This window comes from Monodelphis domestica, chromosome 5 (assembly GCF_027887165.1).
Source record: "Monodelphis domestica isolate mMonDom1 chromosome 5, mMonDom1.pri, whole genome shotgun sequence".
Taxonomy (NCBI): domain Eukaryota; kingdom Metazoa; phylum Chordata; class Mammalia; order Didelphimorphia; family Didelphidae; genus Monodelphis; species Monodelphis domestica.
This window is the reverse complement of record NC_077231.1, coordinates 168,562,780-168,588,169: the sequence shown is the minus strand read 5'-3', so window position 1 is coordinate 168,588,169 and position 25,390 is coordinate 168,562,780. Positions and strand designations below refer to the sequence as shown.

The 25,390-nt window shown below is 35.0% G+C and overlaps 1 protein-coding gene across 15 annotated transcripts in view; it reads left to right on the top strand.

Moving 5' to 3' along the window:
• The window catches only part of SRPK2 (SRSF protein kinase 2), a 344,030-nt gene that overhangs the window by 303,053 nt on the left and 15,587 nt on the right, over positions 1-25,390 (top strand). For 9 of the 15 annotated variants that reach the window (XM_056800872.1, XM_056800868.1, XM_056800869.1 and 6 more), the window contains 5 exons: positions 7,839-7,939; positions 8,042-8,149; positions 16,470-16,539; positions 17,223-17,315; positions 17,784-17,876. In XM_056800872.1, the coding sequence (XP_056656850.1) occupies positions 7,839-7,939; positions 8,042-8,149; positions 16,470-16,539; positions 17,223-17,315; positions 17,784-17,876 (465 nt within the window). The remainder of the gene's footprint in view (positions 1-7,838; positions 7,940-8,041; positions 8,150-16,469; positions 16,540-17,222; positions 17,316-17,783; positions 17,877-25,390) is intronic. The other 6 variants (XM_056800870.1, XM_056800877.1, XM_056800878.1 and 3 more) reach the window with 3 other exon arrangements.

Here is a 25,390-nt window from a genome sequence, read left to right as displayed (position 1 = left end):
TTTAGTACATTCATTGAACTAGTTAGCCACTGTGTATGATTTGAACTAAATGACCTTTTGATTGTATGATTTCTTGCTAAAAATTTAGGTTTATTCAATTAACAAATCAAACAAATAAAATGGTTTTGATTTTTCCCTAATATAACAATTTGCCATAATTTTCTAGTTATATAAATCTTATGTAACCAAAATAATTTACACAAAACTTTTCAGGAATTGGGTGAAGCATGGTATCTCTATGTCATATACACAACTATGCTACTGGAGGGGGGGAGATCAGTTAGCATAGATTATCTTATAGGGCAGCTTTTCACTAAAGACTGAATTGGTCCCAAGTAGCTTTTTGTAAATAGAGAATCTATAAGACAATATTGATACATTAAAGGAAAAATAGAAATCATATTAAATATGAAATATGTATTCATTAGAAATATCTTTTTGCAGAATGTTGGAGTTATTAAAATTGGCTTAATTTCCTCTATTTTGTTTCAAAATGCCTCTGATTTCTCTCCTCCCTCCAATATCTTATGCTATTCTAAAATATCACATTACTTTAACCTGCATTTACATATTCTTCAGTATTTTTTAAAACAAATCTCTCTTTTTAATTTTTTGACAGAATTTTCCTGCTAGCATATATGTTTATCATCTTTTAAAATTTTATTTTTAAAAGTTTAATTAATTAATTTATAATATTTTTCCATGGTTACATGATGCATGTTCTTTCCCTTTCCTTTTTCTACCTCCCCCTCCCATAGGCAATGAGCTGTTCCACTGGGTTTTACAGGTATCATTGATCAAGACCTATTACTGAATTATTAATATTTGCAATAGAGTGATCATTTAGAGTCTACATCTCCAGTCATATCCCTATTGACCCATGTGATCAAGCAGTTGCTTTTTTTCTGTGTTTCTACTCCCAAAGTTCTTTCTCTAGATGTGGATAGTGTTCTTTCTCATAAGTCTTTCAGAATTATCCTTGATCATTGCATTGCTTCTAGTAGAGAAGTCCATTATGTTGAATTGTGCCACAGTGTATCAGTCTCTGTTTACAGTGTTCTCCTGGTTCTGCTCCTTTTGCTCTGCATCAATTCCTGGAGATTGTTCCAGTTCTCATGGAATTTTTCTAGTTCATTATTCCTTTGCACACAATTCCATCACCAACAGATACCACAATTTGTTCAGCCATTCCCCAATCAAAGGGCATCCCCTCATTGTCCAATTTTTTGCTACCACAAAGAGCATGGTGATAAATATTTTTGTACCCATGTTTTCCCCTATTATCCCTTTGGGGTACAAACCCAGCAGTGCTATGGCTGGATCAAAGGGTAGGTAGACATTTTCCCTTTGGGCATAGTTCTAAATTGCCTTCCAGAATGGTTGGATCAATTCACAACTCCACCAACAATGCATTAGTGTCCCAATTTTGCCACATCCCATCCAACATTTATTACTTTCCTTTGCTGTCATATTAGCCAGCTTGCTAGATGTGAGGTGGTACCTCAGAGTTGTTTTGATTTGCATTTCTCTGATTATAAGAGATATAGAACACTTTTTCATGTGCTTATTGATTGTTTTGATTTCTTTATCTGAAAACTGCCCATTTGTGTCCCTGCCCATTTATCAATTGGGGAATGGCTTGATTTTTTATACAATTGATTTAGCTCCTTGTAAATTTGAGTAATTAGACCTTTGTCAGAGGTTTGTGTTATAAAAATCCCCCCCCCCATTTGTTGCTTCCCATCAAATTTTGGTTGCATTGGTTTTGTTTGCACAAAACCTTTTTTAATTTAATGTAATCAAAATTATTTATTTTACATTTTGTAATATTCTCTATCTCTTTTTTGCTCTTAAAATCTTTCCTTTCCCATAGTTCTGACAGGTGTACTATTCTATGTTCACCTAATTTACTTCTAGTTTCCTTCTTTATATTTAAATAATTCACCCATTCTGAATTTATCTTGGTGTAGGGTGTGAGATGTTGATATTAACTTAATCTCTTCCATACTGTTTTCCAATTTTACCAGCAGTTTTTTGTCAAATAGTGGTTTCTTGTCCCAAAAGCTGGGATCTTTGAGTCTATCAAACATCATCTTGCTGAGATAATTTTTTCCAAATGAACTTTGTTATAATTTTTTCTAATTATTCATCAGTATTTTTGGGGGCTCAAAAGTAATCTGTGAACAAATTAGCTTGGAGAGGAAATGCTATAAGGAAGCTGGGAGTGGAAATAAAAGTGTCATGAAAGAAAAGCTATTAATATCTAAATCAAATCTCTTTACCTCTCCTACAGATTTTTCCTTCTCTCTGTTGTTTTCCTTCTTTGGGTTGAATAGGTATTTTTATTTAAAGGCTCAATTCTTACAGAATTAAGATTACTGTTTTCAAAAGTAAACTAATGTCATTAAGTAGGTGACTATTAATGAGTATTATCATAGCTGAAGCAAAATGTGAATGATCAGTCTACAATCAAGATTCCTTTTATTCAGTCAGCCTTTCCCTGTGTGTATCCCAGTTATATGGGGGTTTGAAAGTACAGTAAGCAACCACTTCTCTAAACAATAAATTGTAAGAAATTAGTCACAAGAATATTTCCATATCATTTCTGATGTTCATGTGAAATTAAATTTAACAGAACCTATTATATTAGATTATTTGAGAATAATTTCACACTGAGATAATTTTCACTTTACCAATGTTTTGAGGTGAAAAGTTATCAGTAATATTGTTCTTTTTATTGATTTATTTAGTGATTATTAGTAAACTGAAAGATGTGTAATCAGGTTATGAAATTGCTGTCATCATTTATATTTTTCTTATACTTTAATTGTACTAAATACAATTAATGGAAAGAATGGATTTGGGACTGTATACTATACTTCATTTTCTGTATACTATACTATATTTGCTGTATTTGGTATCTGTGTGTGACCTTTGATAAATCATAACCTGTTTCAGTGTCAGTTTTCTCATTTGTAAATTGAAGAGGTTTAACAGGATAATTCCTAAGGATTTAGGATTCCTAGGATCTAAAATCATGTGATTGTGATCATTATTTTTCGGATAGGGTGACAGATGAACATACCCTCAATTTTATAGATATAGTCACCATCATATGTAATAACAGGGAAATCAGTGAAGAATGGAATCTTCAGACGAGAATGTTTGATTATAAACAATAGTATCACAGGGACATAAGAGATTAGTTGTAGGATCGTCAATGAGAGTACTGGCTTTAGAATGTCATAGGCAATTACATTTTGTCCTTATTCTCTAGTACAGTAGTGAAAATGAGAGAAGTCATATCTAATAGAGAAAATCTCATGGTGACTTCATATAGCTAATTCACCAGGTTTTCTGAAAGTAATGATTCTTTGTATCCAGTTGACTGGAAGATGGATTTTGTAGCCACCTACATAGAGTTCAGCTCTAGCTGCTTCCACAGACCCCCTGCTGAGATAAAGGTTCCAACTGCCTAAGTTGACAGTTGGATCCTTAAAGTCACTCAGTTAGGTTCTTTGTCCCATTTAGCTCGCCAAACTGTAAAAAAAAAAAAAATAATAATGGCAAGCCACACAAAATGATAGAAAAACTGTTCCAATATAGGTGCAAAACTATTCAACTTGCCAATCAGGTTCAAACTGTTCAGATAATTTTGAGAGAGGTAATCAAAAGTATCCTCAGTGATGAAGTGAAGCTCAAATGTGAACTTCCCTTCAGGTGCAAGAATGCTAAAGAGACTCTTATTATAAACATAAAATGTTTATTGAAATATATAAGGATAAATAAAGGATTTCTAATTCTACAGGATTCTAAATCCACCCAAATAAACTCCCAGGTTGCGCAAGGGACCACTTCTCCTGTGTTTCATAGGCTACACTATTCCTCCCTGATCTAACTAACCCAAATTTATACTATCTAAATAAAAACTACCACTATTATCCTTATAAATCTTAACTTAACCTTCAAATTATAAAATAGCAAAGGCTAGCTGGTTGAGACTCAACAAGAATCAACAAGAACAAGTCTGGTAAGACTCAGAGTCCAAACCAAAGACCAGGTTTTTCTTTGGTCTTCTCAGAGTTAAACAATCTATAAAAACCACAATGAATATTCAATATTGTTTCCCAAGTTGGGAAAGTAAATCACTGAGCTCCTTCAGATCTTTCCCTCAGACACAGAGAGAGAGACAAAGATGTTACCGATCCTCTAGCCCTGAGAGTCTCTGAGAGTGTGTCTCTGCCAACTGCCAGAGAGAGTAACTGACATTGAAAAAGGGTTATAACTGTCACATCTGAAATTAACATCCTCTCTCAGCTCTGCTTCAAACTCCAGTTCTTTTCTCAAGCAGCCACTTTACTTCTTATCCCTAAACTAGTAAGACTATATTATTTTCTAATATCATCCTTACACCCTAGGGGAAATCTGTTAATTCTTTTGATCAGAATTTTGTTTTCTGTGTTTATAACTTCTAGGAAGTCCTTGTCTATTATTTTTTTATTATAATATTTATTCTTCTTGAAGACATATGATCCTTGGTTTGTCTCTGCATTTTGTCTTCAGGTTCATCGTATTTAATTTGTATAGTGAGTATATTTTCTTTTAACATTGTTGTTTTTGCTTCTCCTAGGTTGCTTTTCACTTTTGTGAATTTGCATTACCAATCTGTTACTCTCTTTTTTCTTTAGTGAGGCTTGGCATTGCCAATTTTTCTATTCTATTCATTATTTTTGCTGTGCAGGCAATAAATTCTGTTCTTATAATTATCATTTCTCTTTCAAACTACTCAGGAACATTATGTTGTGATTCCATGTTCTCCTCAAATTCCAAGTGTCCCTCAGATTCATTCATTAAGTGTTGCATAATATTCCTTTGTTTTGCATCCATGGATGCCTGAACTAGTTTAAAACATCTAGAAGTCATATTTCCTTGTGTTGTTACTGTTTTTCCTGTTGATTTTTCTGTTTATATTTAAAGTCTTTGAATTTTCTTCTTCCTAAAATCTTTGGTAATTTAATTCATTTTCCCATCCTTGTTTTCCTTATCACTTCTTGCCTCCTTCCCTTCTGATTGTAGTTTCCTTGAGAGCTAGATCTCAAAGTAGCTCTGACTCCTTCCACACTTTGCCCCATCTTACTTTTGTGTGCTGTGCTCTTTTCCATAGGCATTGAAGTTCAGACTTTTGCAGTGCTGTTTTCCCCACCAATGCCATTTCAGAGCTTGTAGTGCCATTGCTTTCAGGTTGCCATTCCTGACTTGTTTTTGCCACTGAAACCCTGTGTTCAAGCTGGCTGTTAAAAAGTCCAAGAAAGTTTCCAAGGCAAGGATCTGGAATTTCAAAAGCCCTGGAAAAAGTGATGGAGAATTATGGTGTAGGGGCGAATTTTAGTCCTTAGGTTTGCTATTGTAGTCTTGCAGCAGGTAGCATGGGAGGTTGGGGTATGATGTTTAGTGAGTGAGATTAGGGTTAGTAAACATTAGTTCATGGATTTTTTTAAACTTTCTTTTCTATTCTGGGTATCCTAGTCCTGAAGCTGCTTTTGGGGGGGAATGTATTTTCTGTTTTAAAGAGGTTTAAGAGCACGTGTGGATCAAAGAAAATATTTAGTCCGCCATCTTGTTTCTTACATGACCAGGAAGAATACTGTTTAATTTACTAATGATCTTAATGATTTTAATTGCCAAATCTAATGACTTTCTTTAATTCTCATTGTTCTTGATCTTTCTGCAGCTTTCACACTATTGATTTCTTTTTCTTCTGGATATTCTTTCTTCTTAGAGAGGAGACTGATACTGTTCTCTTGATGCTCCTCCTACTTGTCTCAAGTGCTCTTACTCAGTCTACTTTTTTGAATCTTCATTCATGTCCTGATCCCTAATCCTGGGTATCCACCAAGACACTTCCTTGGGCTCTCTTCTATCTATTTTCGCTTTCAGCAATCTCAGCTCCTATACCTTCAATTATTATATCAATGCAGGTGATTCTCAAATTTACACATTTAGGCCTAGTCTTTCTCTGGACTTCTAGTCTTACTTCACCACCTGTCTCTTCTTTATTGAATTTGTCTAAAACGATTATCTTTTCCTCTATTCCAAATTTCCCCATTGCTATTGAAGATACTTACCTTCCCAGTCATTCTGGCTATTCACCCTCAATTCCTCACTCTTATTTACCTCACATATCTGATCTGTTGACAAATCTTGTCATTTTTACCTTCTCATAACCTCACTCTGTATGTCCCCTTCTCTTAATTAACTCAGTGACCACCTAGTATAGATCCTTATTGCCTTACCCCTGGATGATAACAGTAACCTTCTGGTTGGTCTCTGTGCTTTACATCTGCTTCCCAACCCATCCCATCCTTCTACTCAGCTTATCATAGTGATCTTCCTGAACTGCTAGTTTGAGTATATTACTCTCAGTACTTAGTAAGCTCCCTATTAGCTCTAGGATTAAATGTCAGATCTTTTGTTTGGCATGTAAAACCTGTTACATTTTAGACTTTTCTTTATTGCTTTTTTATTCCTGTATATTTCACCTGTGGTTCACTGACTGGCTTTATTCTTCCTTACATGAACTACTCCATCTCCAATTTCTGTTTCTTTTCACTGCCTTTACTCTATGCTGTACCCTGCCATGACTTCCTTCCTCAGCCCCCTTTAAGACTCATCTCAAATATTATCTGCTAATTTGGCCCTCTCCTATTCTCCACTGCTAGGGTCTTTCTCTTCAGTTGCCTTCCATTTATGTGATATGTGTTTTGTATGTACTCTTCTTTGGCTTCTTGTTTCTCATATTAAAATGTTCATCTCTCAAAGTCAGGAACTTATCTTTTGCCTTCCTTTGTGTTCCTCATGCTTAGTATAGTTCCTGACACTTAATAACTTCTTGTTGACTAACAGAGCAAGATTAGGACAAATGATGATAAACTTGACTTTGACAATATTGCATTTTAGTAAATAGTGAGATATCTAGCTGGAGATATCCTGTGAATAGTTATCAGTATGGATATTTATAATGGGAAGGAGGTCAGGATTGAATCTGTTTATAAATGATAGTTGAAATTATTGAAAACCTGTTTATAAATTTCATGAATCAAAATGCCCATATATAATATTTCTAGGATAATTAGTATTTCATGAACTCTTGAATTAGTGCTAGCCATCAGTGAAACAAGAGGGTCCAGAATTCTTACATGTGTCTCAATCTCTAATAAGCAAGATAAGTTTTTGATCTATATCCATTCAGAAATTTATATTGAAAATGCTAAGATTCTCTAGTATTGCTTCCTGAATTCTGATTATTCAGAGCAGTATGGGGGTTGATAAGTAAGGAAGTCACTATATTACAGTGTACCTTTTATCCAAATATTTCAAAATTCCTTATTGTCAACCAATTTAATATCAGGCAACTAAGATAAAAAAGTTACTATATAATATATTATAGTTGCATCAGGATCAGTGGTATCTGGCAAAAGCAAGTGATGGAAATAAAATTTTTTGGGGTTTACTTCCAAGCATATTTTTTGAGTAATTAAACCCTTGGTTATAGATTTGGAGCAGAATATGTAGATGGAAGCTTATCTTTTCCATGAAAATGCATGCCAAAATACCATGATGATCAAAGGTCTCACATCATCTTGTTGACTGGAGAAATATCAGAAGTGTAACAAAGCTCCTATATAGTGGCTAAATGGTATTGCCCCAGTAGATATTCTTCCCATTTCCTAGAATATCACCAACCTTCCCTAAATTTAGAATGGTTAGAAATGAACATTTTTTTTCAGACATGGAAAATAACTTTTCACAATTACTGTCTTGCACTTTGCTTATGCCAGCAAAAACCCGGGCTGCTGACTTGTTGGTGAACCCCCTGGATCCAAGGAATGCAGATAAAATTAGAGTTAAAATTGCTGATCTGGGAAATGCCTGCTGGGTGGTAAGTAGGAGGAATTATCTTTAAACATATAATGTTGATTGTTGCTTGTTTGCATTTTTATTTTTAAATATCTTTTCTTTAATGCTGCTCATTCCATTTCAGCACAAGCACTTCACAGAAGATATTCAGACTCGTCAGTATAGATCCATAGAAGTTTTAATAGGAGCTGGCTATAGTACACCTGCTGATATTTGGAGTACTGCATGTATGGTAAGAGTATACTTAAGCATTTTAATGTCTGGAGTTTAGTAAATTCATTTGATTGAGATCATTAAAGATACAAGCAGTGTCCCATAGTTTGTAGGAGGATTCCTTTAAATTTAGAGATCTTATGCATTGTAACAGGATGTTGAGGGAGAATATGGAATATTCTTTCTTTGAACCCATGTTTGCAGAACAGTTGTTAATATGTCTGGGGAAATTCTCACAATGTTACAGATTGAGTCTAAAGAATATCATAGCTTTCTTTGCTAACTTATATCTTGTACAATATTTGTCAGTTTTGCTTTCCATCAATCCCTCCAACACCATGTTTGGGAACCTATGGTATGTGTGCTGGAGGGGGCTGTACCCTTCTCCCCTCACACTCACTTGAGGATGTTTCTCACACTTCCTGCTCCTCTGCCCAGCAACCCAATGAGGGCACTTACCATCCCTCCCATGTCTAGGGTAAGGTGGGGGGGGGGAGGTGCTCACATATGGAGTGAAGATTGCAGTTTTGGCACTCGGTCTCTAAAAGGTTTGCCACCACTGCTCCACCACCACTCCCAAACTCCATTTTGCTAAATGTTAATTTAACACTACTGTGATTTGTTGACTGTGACATAATTTGACATTTTGAGGTTTTTAGGAAAATATTTTGATCTTTTCTGTCATCAAGCTGCTTTTCTTTAAAAATTATTTGATGTCTACCCAAAGAAAGACACTCTTTTACAGGGTATATTCTTCAAGGACTTGGTATTATTGTTGGTTGTGATTGATTAAGCCTACAGGCTGTTTGTTGTTCTTTACTAATTAGTAACCATATCAATTGATAATTGATTGCTGAAGAGTTGTAGGGTCTAAGGATTTCTGTTACCACCACCCAAAGTTGATACTAAAAACTGTAACTTGGGCTCAAATAGTAATACCTTATTGAGGTTGAGGTATCTTTTTCATATTAAGGATTAGAAATACTTTCTTTTAAGTATGCCTATTTTGAGGATTCTGTAAAAATTAAGTAGTGCTTTCTTTTCCTTTGTTGAAATAAAAAAATAATATAGAACATTATGCAAACTCCTAAACCTGAATTTTAATGTTCTCCATAATTTGACTCTAAGTTTCCCTTTCAAATAATTCTTATTATTCTGTAATATGATTGAGTGAATGAAAAAAATATCTATTAAGTGTTTATTATATGCCAGATACTATTCTAAGCCCCTGGGATTCATATATTCAAATATTTAAAGATACCTCCTGTCTCATCCAATTTTAAATCTTTTCTCTGAATCACTGTCCATACCCCTCTTCTCCATTCCTGTTCATGTGTACCACTAAGTGCTTCAAGTCACCCAGTCATGCTTAATAGACCTATTATAAATTTGTTTAATCTCAACTGCTGCTGCACAACAGTCCCTTTGTTCTTTCCTGATTGACTCCCTATTTTACACCCTAGAATTTCTCTTCCAAATTTTCTCTTATCAAGCTTCCTATACTACTTTTTCTTCACATCTTTTAGGAGGGGAACTCACTTCATAATTTACTAAGAATATTGAGGCTCTTTATTGTAAACTGCTTCTTTTCCCTCTTTTGCATCTTATATTCTCTCAATGTCATCTGTTTCTTGTTCTCTCTTTTTGTCTGTCTCTCTCTGTCTCTGTCTCTCTGTCTGTCTGTTTCTCTCTCTCTCAGATAAAGATATGAACCTTGTCTTTCTAGGACCAACCTTTTTGCTTGTGCCCTTGGAACCATCTCCACCTATCTCCTCCAAATCCTTTCCCTTCTGGTTCTCCACTCTCTCCAATTTTCAGTTTTCTTCTTATCTTTTGGATTGTTCTCTGGTGTCTACAAATCTTCTTAGATCTCCTTCATTCCAGAAAAGTCTTCATTTAACCCTGCTGTCCTGTCCACTTAAGTTGTCATAATATATATTTGCTCCCTTTGACAGTAAACTCAAAAGAAAAAGCTATTTGCACTCATCACCTCTACTTTGTCCTCCTTGGATTGACTTGGATTAACCCTTTGCAAACTGGCTTCTGACCCCACTTTCTTTGGAAACTGTACTTTCCAAGGTTACCAACAATCTTTTAGTTGCCAAATCCAATAATATTTTCACTATCTTTATGTTTCTTGAATTCTATTCAGTGTTTGACAGTGTTGATCACCCACTTGTTGTGGATACATCCTCTTTTACTTGGATTTTCATGTCATTACTGTCTCTACATAAATCTGACCATTCCTTAGAGCCTTCTTTACTCTTTTGTGATTCATAAAAATAAAAAAAAAATTCATAAAAAATCAAAAAAGCTTCTTTCTTTTTATATCTCTTGCTGACTGCATCAGCTTCCATTACTAGTTCAATTAATCATTTCTGTGTGAATGGTTTCTATACAGATGTTTTCAACTTTCATGTATTTCCTATGCTCTAGTCCCACATCTTCAGTTACCTTCTAGATATTGCCACCTAGATATATGTGTTTTAGACATCTCAAAATCAATATATTTAAATTATAAAACATCTTTCTTCCATTCATGCTATTCCTTACTTGCCTAATTTGCATTTCTCTAACCTATAGTTAGAGCACTTTTTTCATGTGTCTATTGATAATTTGCTCTCTTCTTCTGAAAACTGTTCATGTCCTTTGATCATTTATTAACTGGGAATGGTTCTTATTTTTATAGATTTGTACTCAGTTCCTTATGTGTTTGAGAAATTAGATCTTTATCACAGAAATTTGTCATATATTCCCCTATCAAGTTTTCTGTTTTCCTTCTAATTCTGGCTGCATTCATTTTGTTTGTGCAAAAGTTTTTTTAATTTCATGCAATAAAATAATCCATTATCCATTTTATTTCCTATAATCTTATCTCTTGTTTGGTCATAAATTCTTCCCCTATCCATAGATTTCATAAGTACATTTCCCTTAATTATTCTTATTCCCTTAATTAACTTACAATATTGCTTTTCCCCCCTAAATCATTCATCCATTTTTACCATATCTTGGTATATGGTTTGAGATGTTGGTCTTTACCTAATTTCTGCCAAATTACTTTATAGTTTGCCCAAAAATTTTTGTTAGATACTGATTTCTTGACCATAAAGCTTTATTCTTTGGGTTTATCAAACACTAGATTATAGTCCTGTACTACTGTGAATTATGTACATTATCTATTCCAGTGATCAAACACTTAATTTCTTAGCCCATTACCAGCTGGTTTTGTTGATTAGTACTTTGTAATATAGTTTGAAATCTGGTACTTCTAGGTAATAAAGACTTCTCTTTGGGACTTTGCTTGTAGCTGTTTTGACTTATTGCCTTCTGTGTTTGTATCTTGATCTTGTCACCATAGTAAATTTTTATGGTCTAATTCTTTTGTTGCTCCTTTTTCCCACCCTATTTCTTGATTTTGAGCTTCATGTTAAAGTTATCTTCTGTTCCCATTGTATCTGTGTGGGGGAAGGCCACTCTCTTAAGGTTCAATTTTTTCTGCACAACTGTTTTTCAGAGCTAGTTATGAGGGTTTGGATGTTTTTGGTGATTCCCAGGTTATGTAATCTGGGAAGAGTATGGTCATTGCTCTCCTAGTCTGTACTTTTACCCTCAAAGGACCCCTGATCCCTTAGGACCTGAAACAGTGATATTCCTCAGGGTCCCTGATCCCTTGGGACTAGAAATGGTACTGTTCCTCTGGGCTTCCTCTTGACTGAAAATACTCCTCTCCACCCTTGAACTATGACCCAGAAATAGTATAAGCACGGGGGTTGCCATACAGACATCCAGTGCTGGTATAGGAGTCCATTATAATCTCTTTTTGACAGGTTTCCAGGTCTCCTCATCATCTTTGGTTTGAGAGCTTCTAAAGTTGCTGTTGCTTTGTCACCATCTCATTCTACCACTAGTATTTCATCTATGTGGACTCTGGGCTATCCTCCATTCCAAAATCAAAGATCTTTCTTTCTGACCTCCTAAGTTGTCTTGGGATAAAAGAATGTCTTACAATGACATTTTGTTGACTTTTCCACTCTACAATCTGATTTGAGGTGTTATTTTAAAGTTTTTAGGAGAGCTCACTTGAATGCTTCCTCTTCTCTACCATCTTAGCTTCCGCTGCCAGAAGTCTCCTCAAATATTTCAAATGTTTATTCATAGTCTAAAAATCAGGTAATTTTTGTTGCATACTTTTTTTATGTCAATCTTGCTTCCAAATGTGTGATAGAGAATATTTTCACCATTTAATTAGTGTTTCTCACAAGGATCTCTGAGGGTATGAATCCATCTTTCATGACATTACTCCTGTGATTTCCATACCTGTCAGTCTCCTTGAGAATCTTCCCATGCCAAAGACCTCTCCTTAGCCATCTTATGTCCACATCTTTTTGGAATGTTGTCAGAAATACAACATCCAATTTTTTAGAAACTAGAAAAAAATAGTTCTATAAACAAAATGATAGCAGAGATGTCATAGTGAATTATTTCATGGAGCTTCTAATATATGAATTTTAAAAATTCTAGCCTATTGTAGAAGTCTCCAATATCATATCTTGTTAGAAATTATTTTGGATTAATGAAAGGAATGGAAAAATAAGCTTCATTCATTCAAGAGAGATGATGATGATGATTATGCCATCTGCTGGCAAAGATAGAGAATTCACAGTCTAGTGAAGGAGATAATATACATGCAATGTATATTTGTATAAAACAATATATATAAAAAATAATTTGGAGTTAGGAAGATCCTAAAATTGAAGCAGATTGGATAAAGCTTCTTGCAAAAGGTGAAGCCAAGGAATCCAGGAGGCAGAGATGGGGAGGGATAGAGAGTTATAAGCATAGGGGAATGCCAGACAAAAAAAGGTTAATTCAGTCAGACAGTAGAGAGTGATGTACAAAGAGCAGCAAGAAGGTCAGTGTCATTGGACTGCAAAATAAAGAGAGGAGTGTATATATATATATATATATATATATATATATATATATACACACACAAAATATTTGATATTTATATATAAAGAAAATGGGAAAGTTAGGAAGAGCGTAGATTATTAAGGGCTATGAAAATAAAACAGAGGATTTTATACTTGATCCCGGATGTGATAGGGAGCCACAGAAGCTTATTGAGCAGAGGAGTGGCATGGTCAGAATTGCATTTTAGGAAGATCAGTTTGAAAGCTGAATAGAGGATGGATGAGGAAGAAGGAGATATGAGGGGGAGGGAGAGAGAGAGAGACAGAGAGACACGGACACAGACACAGAGACAAAGAGAGACAGAGACAGAGACAGCACATGCAATTCCAGACTCCTTCTTGAGCTTTAATACCACATTATGAATTGTCTATTGGACATTTCTAACTTTTCCAAAGGCATTTAGTGTCTAAAAATGAATTCATTCTTCCTAAACCGTCCCATTTCCAAAATTTTCCAGTTTCTGGCAAAGGCATTGCCATTCTTCCATTCTCCAGTTTATAATCTCAGCATTTTTCTTGATTTCTCACTCTCCATCACTCCACATATCATTCAGCTGCCAAATCTTGCTATTTCTACCTTCACAATGTCTCTCAAATCCAATCCCTTTTTTACACACTCATAGTTATTTACTATCTTAGTTTAGGCCTTCATCACCTCTGTCATAGATTATTGCAGCTGGCTTCTAATTGGTCTCCTGTCTCCTTCTACTACACACTGCTGCCAAAGTAATTTTCTTAAAAACATCTCTAACCATTAACTCTAGTGACTTCCGATTTCTTCTAGAAGAAAATACATATTCCTTAATGTAGCTTTTAAATCCCTACACAACCTGGCCCCAATTTCTCTTTTCTGCCTCCTTGAACATTACTTCCTGTCCCATACTTTGATTCAGTCAAATTGCCCTTCAAATTGTTTCTCATTTAGACCACCCCATCACATGTATTTCCATGCCTTTGAACTGGCTCATCTCCATGCTTGAAAAGTACTTTTTTCTTACCTCTTCTTCATATGCTTCCTCTCTTCCTTTAAGATATGGGTTACACATCATCTTCTATTACATGAATCCTTTACTGATTTCTACTCTCCTACCCCTAAACTTCAATTGCTTTTCCTCCTACTCTCCCTTATATGAAAGCACTTTGTATTTATTTGTATTTGTTTACTATATATTTATGATATAGATTGTATATATTAGACATACATATATGTGTGTAACACACATACATACCTTTTCTCCTGCATTAGAATGTAAGTTTTTTTGCCAACTGGGATTTTAAAAATCTTTTTACTTGTATCCCCAGTCTATTGTAGTGCCTGGCATGTAATTTATATTTAATAAATACTTATTGGGGGTAGCTAGGTGGCTTAATGGATTGAGAGCCAGTCCTACAGAGAGGGGAGAGATCCTTGGTTCAAATCTAGCCTCAGACACTTCCTAGCTGTGAGATCCTGGGCAAGTCATTTAACCCCCATTGCCTAGCCCTTACTGCTCTTCTGCCTTGGAATCAATACACAGTATTGATTCTCAGAAGGAAGGTAAGGGTTTATTAAATAAATACGTGTTGATTGATTGAGTCATTTGAATACATTTAGTCCCTGGGATTTAGCACTTTGTTTTCTCATTTCTGATAATAATTTTTTTTCATTTCCTGTCATTTACATTTCATCTAATAGTTTTCATGTAGTAGTCTCTCCTCAGAAGCAGCAGATACTTTAATAGAAATAAAACTCACTCATTATTGTGGCAATTAGAAATAAGCTTTCTTCCCCCTATTGATCCATTCATGACAAGTGAATATTCTTTTTTAACTTAAAAAGAAATGATTTGCTTACATGTGCTTCACTTTTATCCTATCAAAGGGTAAAGGAGGTGCTCCATTAACTCCTATTTGATATGTTGGAGCAAAAGAAAAAAAAAGTGCTTTCAAAAGTTCACTTTTAGCCAGATATGTTTGTTCCTTTAAGATATTTTTACCTGAACTAAGTTGTTATTTGCTGGTGTTTAGAGTCATTCAGATCATTTGGTCCCTACTGCTTAATACCAGTCAACCACAATCTCATTTGGCTTTAGAGAGGATAGAGCTGTGCTTGTGGTAAGATACTGCTTATTGGGAAGTTATCAAGATTGTGCTTTATTTATTTATTGCCCATCAGAGCCTTTGAGCCTTTCATCATAATGTGTGAGCTGATACCACAAAATAAAAACCTATGAATAGTTATATAAAAATATTTCCATTTAAGAAAAGGAACATTAATCAGTTCCTTTTTTTTAAAACCCTTACCGTCCATCTTAGAATCAATATGATGTATTGGTTCCAAGGCAGAAGAGTGGTAAGGGCTAGACCACGGGGATTAAGTGACTTTCCCAGAGTACACAGCTAAGAAGTATCTGAGGCCAAATTTGAACACAGGACTTCCCATTTCTAGGCCTGGCTCTCTATCCACAGAGCCACCCAGCTGCCCTCTAATCAGTTCCTTCTTTTGAGCTGCTAACCCTCTCTTTCACCTCTGCATGCTTCCTTCTACCCCTAGTACCAGCTCTTGGGTAGAAGTGTTTTTATAGCATAAGAAATGCAAATGCTTAGTAACAGTGACATCCTGGTGTTGGTGACAGTGGTACATTTCTCCCTATAAGCACAGAAGGGGGAGCTACTTGGCCTCACTCCTCAATATAGTAAAACATGGTCATTTTAAATTGTGAGGATAAGGGTAAGAGGGGAATAAGGGTTTAATTATCTGATACTTTCATAAGCTATATCTTGAGGAATCAGCATTTGTTTTATTGTGCTTTCATACTGAAGTTCATTCATACTGAGAATACAGATCCTGAGCCTCTGTGGGAAAAGTAAAGAAAATCAGGCTCTACTACCTGCTGTCTAATGTTAATGGGTCTTATTAGGCATCCTACAAAGTTTGTGTGGTTGATTTTGCTGATGTAAGGGAAAGGTAGTAAGTGTTCCCTCTTCATCTTGGAAGGGGTACCATATTTTTCTTTTTGAGTGGGCATATGAGATGAAAAAATAATTAGTAATGAGAGTGAGGTTTTTGATAACAGGTAGCTGGATAGAATCAAAGACCCTGACCCAGTGAATCAGTCAGTTGACTTAATGACACCACTTCCGTTTTACTTTCTGCAAAATGATAGTGCTAGCCACTTTCCTCCTTCACTAAGGAGCAATGACATTCTTAAAACACTCAGAATGCTTTGGCACAGTGGGAAAAAGCTATTGCTGAGCTCATGTGAAACTGCTTTTGCTCAGATCATATTCTGGTAAAATATACTGCTTTTTTCTGTATGAGGACCAGTTTTATAACTCATTGTAAAATCTCTTTGAAGTGTTATTATGTCATCTGTTGTGTTCTAGGCATTTGAGCTTGCAACTGGAGATTATTTGTTTGAACCACATTCGGGTGAAGACTATTCTAGAGATGAAGGTGAGCTTTTCTTGTTCATGAAGACTTAAGCTCAGTGCAGCTCTCTTTTCTGAGCTGTTTAATTCCTAGAGAGTGATTTTTGTACATAAACAAGGTATACCTTGGTTTCCAAACATAAATTCAGATTTTTTTCCTTTTAGTTTTAAGCCACATCAGTAGCCGTAGATGGGCAGACCCCATCCAGCAGTCACAGGCAGCTTATATAAGAGCAGACTGAAGGAAATAAGCTCTTCTCCCTGTAAGACTTGCATATGAGTGAAACTTGACTGAAAAATAACATTGTATTAGTTCTGAAGCCCCACATGATTGAGCTTTGCTTTGTTCCTCTTAATTTATATTGATATAAAATAGATCTACTGATTTCTATGTACTCTTTGGAGTAGCTGATAACTGTTTACAAACAAGTAATTCATGCTTGAATTTTATTGGTAAAAATGTCCATTTCCATGCTTATTTGCCTGTGATGCTTATGGCAGTGGTAACCTGGGCATCATTCACTGTTTGTTAATGCTACTAATGATGCCAGACCTCTGCTGATCTTGGAAACCACTGCATGGATTTGCTGCAAACATTGTTGATTTGAACCTGTTTCAGATTTTTTTACTAATTCTAGTTTTTTATTTTTATCCCATCTTTCCCTCTGACCCCTTCCCCTCCCATATCCTTTTTTCTCTCCTCCATAGACCATATAGCACACATCATAGAGCTGCTAGGCAGTATCCCAAGGCACTTTGCTCTATCTGGAAAATATTCTCGGGAATTCTTCAATCGCAGAGGTAGTACCTCTTCTTTTTGAAAGGTGCCACGATGCAGACAGAAATGGAATGGAAACTGCTGGTTGTAGCCTACCTATATTGCTTTTTTTTTAAAAAAGAAAAGAAATGAAAAAAAGGGGCATTGCCCCAGATCAAAAAAGCTATCCCAGCAGAATTTATATTCCAATCAGAAAGGTATCATGAAGGACTGCACCTGGAAATACCATTGTAGTCATCTTCTTGAAAATTTATTATCCTCAGCAAAATCTAGCACTCAGATTCCTCATCAGTGCTACTTCTCTGTGCTTCTTCTTCCCAACCCTGTCTTCTAAATTTGACAGACATGGGAAATAATTTTGTCTCTGTTTATTGGCGCATTTCAAAATCAGTCTGTTTCTGTCTGTACCAGGCCAGTGTTAGTGTGTGCATGCAGTGTACTGATTAAACTGTTGTATGTTTCTGTTTTGCTGGCAATGTTCTCCAATGCAGATCACATAGCATTGATCATTGAACTGCTGGGGAAAATCCCTCGAAAATACGCTATGTTGGGGAAATATTCCAAGGAGTTTTTCACCAAAAAAGGTAACGGTATTTATGCAATGCTAATTTTCAGCATAATCCCATACCAAAAGGAGAAACTATACATAAGTGTTTGGATAATAGAACTCTGGAAATTGATGGTAATGAACTTGCAGACCAGAAATAAAACTTTACACAACAATTTTTATAGTTTGAAGATTTGGTAAGGAAATATTTTTTCTGTAGTAATTATTTTCACAATCAACTGTTTATAAACAGACCACATAGTCTGCTGTAATGGTTGCTGTAATGATAGCTGTGTGTTTGGGGAACTATTGAGTAGCCTCCTTTTTGTGTTTAGATTTGAATTAAAAACGGATAATATATTGTTTAGGAACCAGACACTTTAAGCCATGGATAATGAAAAAAAGAACAAGGACATACCAATTTGGCTAATTCAATTAATAACATTAAAACAAAATACTGGTGAGAATGCAGAGGAGCAGAATCACACATTCCACAGGCTGTTGTCATCGTATCACTCTTGGGAAAGGAGTCTTGTAGTTCAAAGTAAAAATTACAGAAGTAATTATGCCTTCTCCTAATTTGAAAAATTCCATTGTTGATATGATGCCTTGAAAGTATTCTTAAAAAGAAAAAGAAATGCTTTCTATTCCATAACTTTTATAGTAGCATTATGTACAGTCACAAAACAAAACTGGAAGCAACCTAAATGACCAGCAGTAGAGGAATGATCAAATAAATTGTGGGAAATTAATTAATGCAGTTAAGATAAACAAATATAGAGACATCTGGAAAGATCTTGAGAAATAATTACAGTGAAAAAAGCAGAAGCAGAAGTGTGCACATTAACATGGACCATATAAAAGAAAAAGCGAATGGGAATGAATCAACAAAGAGTACTGAGAAATGCTTAGAGGAAAGGATGAAAAACATGGCATTTTATGTGCTGAAACTCTTATATTTAAGTAAGAAAAAAGGCATGCTGAGGAATACATCCTCCTCTTCTGTAACACACGGGAGAAATGTGACTCCACCTGAGCTATCCTGCTTCTGGAAAACTGGGGCAAAATAGAGAACCCCTTTCTCGGTAATTCATATCCACTGGAAGCCTCTCTACCTCTCTGATCCAGAGGCGACGGAGGGCCTATACCAGTAGAACCTCTGGAGTAAAATGGATGTTCCACATGTGATATGTCTTCTGGATCTGACATTCCCTCCTGTTTGAGGATGAAGATATAAAACTGGCCCAAAAGTGAAAATTCATTGTAGCCTGAAGAACTTGCTCATCAGATATTTATGACCCTAGACCCTTGACCTAGTTTTCCTTTCTGAATTAACCACTTCTCCCCTTGATTTTGGAGAAAAAGACACTGAAACCACCATTTATCATCTCAGGTCCTTGGACTGAGGCCCAGTTTTATATCTGAAAGGGAATTTGGGTGAGGGAAAAGAGTGCTGGAATTGGAGTTTGCAGAAAACAAGATATAAATCCCATTTTTAACAGATTGGCTGTGTAATTGTGGCAAGTGGCAACATTTGGAACCTCAATTTCCTCACCTCTAAAATGGTGCTAAAGCTGGTAGACTTATAATACCTTCTCTAGTCCTGTTGTGAGAGTCAAATGTGTTTAAATTACTGTACAAATATTAGCTGTGATGATGATGATGATGTTATTACCAATGATCTCATTCTCTTCTTTTTGATGGAATTCAGGTAGAAACAGTCCTAGAAAAAGTTGCCTTTCTCCTATTGTTCTTTTATAATTGATATTGGGAGACTATTGTACAAGTGGATAAAATAACTCCACTTTTGAAGCTTAATAAAAGGATTTGGAGATATGTTTTTTTTTTAATGCTTATCTTTTGTAGATTGACAGAATTTTTAGATAACTCCCAAATGACAGATACATATGTCCTATTTCTATTTGGTTGGATTTTTTTCTCCTGGATTTTTCTATTTTCAAAGTTTCCCATTTTGTACAGTTTTGAAATTATGAATATTTTGTATGGTGGGAACTAGTAAAACATTTAAAAATGTTTATGATTTAATATCATGTTTGGCTGTTGATATTAGTTTGATCTGTGATAATACTAATGTTCTAGTACATTTTATTTGTTGAAATCTCAAGGACAGTGAGGATCTGTATTTGGCTTACATTTTATTCAGGATTAGTAAGCTTTGGTTACGCAGTTCTGGCCAGCTGATGCTTTCTAAGTATTTGTTTGGTACTACATTATTAGACTTGAAGCAGTACCTCAAGTTGTCATTTGTTTCCATACTGAATTTGTACTATTAAGGTCTGAGTCTTTATTTGGGTTATAGTTCCTCGATGTCCTGATACTCAGCATCTCAATCTTTCATTTGGATATTTCCTCAGATTTCTTAGTCTCCATGTATCAACTCCCTTGCACTTCCATAGCTTCTTTTTCTTTCCTCCATTACATACTGTTCGTCTTTCCACATCAGCTTAGGTCTTCTAGGTGTCACCCATAGTTGTTCAACTATACCAGAGCAATGAACATTCTCTGCTTATAACCTGGCCATTCATTTTCCCCTCAGCATTACTCTTCCTCAACCTGTTTCTTATTTTCTCTGCTAGCCCTTTCTGTTCTCTTAGCCTATTACCCCTTCCCTAGCCTCCCTTTTCTCCCTTCACATTATTAACCTTCTGACTGATTAGCTTAACTAGAAATTGTCCTCTGGCTTTGGATTCTCTTACCTTTCATGAATATTTTCATTATCTTTTCGTGAATAAATAATGCCTTGGTGTAAACCTCAACCTTGGTCTGCCCCTGCTCTCTGCCTTCTTTATTCCTGCTTTCAAAGGCTTGAATACTTTCTGAAAAAGTCATACAGTCATACTGTCTGAACCTAATTGCAGCTGCTTCTACTGCTTCAAAGCGAACAATATTCTTCCTTTATTAACTGTTGCTCTTCCAGCAGTAGCTGTCCTATTATCTCCTCAGATCTGCTACTCTTTTTTCCTTCTTTCTCAGTAGACAATCTTGTCTCCTATTTTACTGTGGAAATCAGCAATATATTGTGAATTCTCTCTCCTCCCTCCTACCATATCTAAAAAATCACTCATTGTCCTTCATCCTTCATCATTGTTCTATCATCTGAGGAAAAAGGTACCATGCTTCTTTTCAAGCTCAACCCCTGCTATTCTGTTTTGGGAGCTTAACCCTTCCCTTACTCACATACTTAGTGTTTCCTCTCTATTATCTTCTTCCTTGCTATTCAAACGTTGATGCCACCTGCTTCTCCAAGCTCCCTGTGGTCCCCCAGCTCTCCCTCAATTATATCTTGTCATATATAGTTGAGTATAGTTTCCTCTAGTAGGTCAGCTCTTGGTTAGCCAGGACTGTTTCATTGCTGTGTGATGTTTGTTTCTCTCTGTCTCTCTGTCTATCTGTCTGTCTGTGTCTCTAATACTTAAACTAGCAGTGTGACACTAGGCAGGGAAGTCATTTAACCTTTCTGGCTCTCAATTTCCTCACATGTAAGATGGGATTAGATTCAATGGACTCTAAGGTCACTTTCAAGTCCTAAAATATAACCCTGTGATAGATATTAATTTTTAAAATAATAATTTTAATTATGAATGTACTTAACTTTATTATATAAGATTTATTAAATATGTTACTGGAACCTATTGTCCTATTTTTATCAATTATATAAATACGAGACTAACCCACAACTTTGAAAACCTTAAAAAATAATTCTTGGTTAAAAAACTGATATTGATGAAGGGAAGTACAAAAAACTATAGACTTTTGCAATATAGGAGAGAAAATGAGTTTGATATTTTATTTGGAAAAATAGTAGAGTAAATGTACCATAATGAATATTTTAAAAATCTAGCCTGTCTCTTTGCTAATGACATATCTATTTATCTTGATTCACCAGAAGAGAACTGAGGAATGACAGTGTGATGTCAACTTCAACTAATTCCAAATTCATTGGAATAGAAGATTTTTACACACATAGTAGGTGACAAGTATATTGGACAATACTGGTCACAAATAATAAGAAATAAATATCACTGTGCTCTTAGCATTAGAAAAGTATGACTATATATCCAAAAGCAAAAGAAAATTATTTCTTATAAGATCTGAAGATTCTGGAATGATAGGCATTTGAAAAATTATATTTTAGGAATGTCTCCCTTTAAAATAAGAATTTACATTTTGTAATAACTAAGTCTTATTTTTCCCAGCCTTGCTTTTGTTCTAAAGTTCCAAGAAAAGAAAGAACAGAAATTAAAAAGTCTGTTTTATCCTCTTAATTGACATTTAAGGGTAATTATGGTTTGAACCTTTTGAAAGAATTTCACTTTCTTGAAAATGCATATAGATTCTTCTACCCTTTTAGAAATTAGCTGCCTTTCATATTACAATTGTGCTACTGTTCTGGAAAAAATAAAAGAGGTCTTTTGTACATGATGAACTGAAATAGAAAAATGTAAAATTTTAAAAGGAAAATACTTGAAAGTTTGCAAACTCTTAAAATCTCAGAGTTGGAAGGGCCTCTCAAAATCCATTGAGTCTAATCAATACTTATCAAAATCCCTTCTGCAAGACTGAATGACTTTTAGGCCTTCAACCTTTGGTTGAAAATTTTAGTTAGGGGGAATGTTCTGTTTCTTGAGATGGTCCTTACTACATCTTGTTCCTCTTGAATAGCTCTATTTTTTTTTAATTAAAAAAAATACCATATTTAAATCTACCTTGTGGCAACTTCTAACTATTGCTTCTGGTTTGCCTTCTATATCCAGGTGTCACAAGTATAATTTGCTCTTCCACATGATGACCCTTCAAATGCTTGATGGCAGCTACCGTGATCCAAACTAAATATCCAAGATTCTTTCACTTTATCTTTGTATGATATGTGCTTTGTTGAAATGAACCTATATGGAAACAATATTGAAATTATAAAGACATTAGTGAAAAGAGGAAAATAAGAGCAGCTAAAGTGTATTCTTGCAGTTAGCCTGCAAAAGAGACTACAAGAGAAAGGCACAGTGATATTCTTTTTTTTTTAATACTGGCAACAAAGTGGTGACTTCTAAAATAATACAACTACTTTTGAGATTTTATTTCAGTTCAACTATCTTTTAATTATTTATTTATTTGGAATATTTCCCCATGGTTACATGATTCATATTCTTTCCATCCCATTTTCCTTCCCCCTTCCTGGAGCTGACAAGCAATTCCACTGGGTTATATATGGATCATTGTTCAGAACCTACTTCCATGTTATTGATATTTGATATTTGATGTCAAAACCCCAATCATATCCCCATCAAACCACATGATCAATCATGTTTTTCTTCTGTGTTTCTGCTCCCACAGTTCTTTCTCTGGATGTGGATAGTGTTCTTTCACCTAAGTTCCTCTGAATTGTCTTGGATTGCTGCTAGTAGAGAAGTCCATCATGTCCGATTGTGCCACAGTGTTTGTGTACAACATTCTCCTAGTTCTGCTTTTTTCACTCTGCATCAGATCCTGGAGGTCTTTCCAGTTCTCATGGAATTCTTCCAGTTATTCATCTTTTAGCACAATAGTATTCCATCACCAACATATACCACAATTTATTCAGCCACTCCCCAATTGATGGACATCCCCTCATTTTCCAATTTTTTGCCACCACAAAGAGCACAGCTATGAATATTCTTGTACAAGTATTTTTTCTTACAGTATAACTATTTTTAAAGAACATTTCAATACAATTCTTTCTCAGTACTGTCATCTCACTATTTATTCTTTGGCAAGTTTGTTATGACCTAAGTGCATCTATAACATTGTCTTCTCATTGGCAGAAAAATCTGTTTAGGTTTTGGTACTAGGAGCTAAGGAATTATAGAAGACCACGCTTCAAAAACCATGCTATGTTATAATTTAATATCTTTAAGGCTGTGCTGTCACAATTTAATCTTCACTTATTTCTACAAATTCTCCTTTTTGATCCTGTTTTAAGGTATTAAGTACTTAAGAAAATTCTAATATGGAGCTATGGTAACTTAGAATTGTATATTTCTTTGTTTCTTGAATCTCCATGAATCTTCATCTCCATGGTAGAAGCATATCTAGCAAAACTAATAATATTACAAGAGGATAATAAGAAAACTTAGGATATTTGCTTTTGATGAATAACAATTAGCTCCCCAAGATAGGATGAAGGGAGAGGGTGGAGAGAGAGAAATCTGGTGTTTGTAGCTTTGTCTTAGAGAAGTAAAATCTTCTAAACCCCTCAGGATCTAGAACACTTTGACCATAACTGGTAAATAGATTTTTTTTCAGTTCACAAATCTGGTTCCTAATTAGTTAGTACGGCTATAAATTTTTGCAAAAGAATAAATAATTTTCTTCCCTCTTCCCTCTTTTTTTTCTTTGTATTTCCAACCTGGCAAACATTAGGAACACAAAGGTGACATTGTATCTTTTGAAAGCTTTGAAACTCAACAGAAAAAAGTTCCCACTTTATTTTTCTTGCTTTTCTTGCTTGTTAAGAAAGGACTTTAAATTTTCCCTCAAGTGTCTGGAAAAGATAGTAGGTAAGTCATGAAAGAGCTGAAAATTTCTTTTCCATCCATACTGAGATCTCCCATAAGTAAAGGCAAACTGGAATTTTGATTCTAAAGCTAATTGAAAAGAAATCAGAACAAAGATTAAAAGAACCTCATGAACAGAGGTATAGAAATTTTGGTAGTAGCTGGATTAGGTACTATTGAAATCCTAGGAATAGTAAACTTATTTACAGCTCTTAGTCATTGTTCAAAGCAATACACAGGCCAACTTTTATCTAATTTTCCTTCTTACTAGTACATGGGAACTGCCCCTTTTTGATAACTTTTTTGTTTCTCTAAATTTTCTATTGGTATTTCTTCAGTTTGAGCTTTAGATAGAGTCTTGTTTAATACAAGGCCCTACCTTATCCTTGTAATAACTGATTGTGATTGGTTTGGTTCTTTTTATTTAGCCAGCATTATTACTAGAGTTAAGTTCAGTGCAGAGAATTAGTTTCTTTCAATTCACTTCATGTTTTTCTAGCATGGAGTGAAACTGTCACTTTGCCTTTTCCTTCTCCTGAACCTGAGGGCACAAATCAGAATGTTTTTCCAGCAAGAGATGAAACTACTACCCTCTTTCCCCCCCACCCCACCCCTATCCCACTCCTGCATCAGAAACTATATAGTAACCAAATCAAGTACATTTTCTCCTGGGAGTTCCAAAAACATTCCCTCTAGAATCTAGAATATGGTAGCTTGTAACTTGCACAGAAAGTCTCTTCTTAACAGATAAGCAAAATGAATTAGATTTTTTTTTTAAAAGCATGCTTATCAAAATGGATAGTTTGGAGAAAGTGAGTTTTAACTGTCTCCCTTCTGTATTTTTTTCCTTTCTGACTATTGAAATAATTTCTAAATTTGTGGGAGGCATAATACTCATCCCAAAGTTTCATTTACTTTGGATTTGGGGTTACTAAAACCGCAGAATAAATAATACCTTTCAATACCAATTTGTACCCTTTAAATGAACTTGCTTATAGCA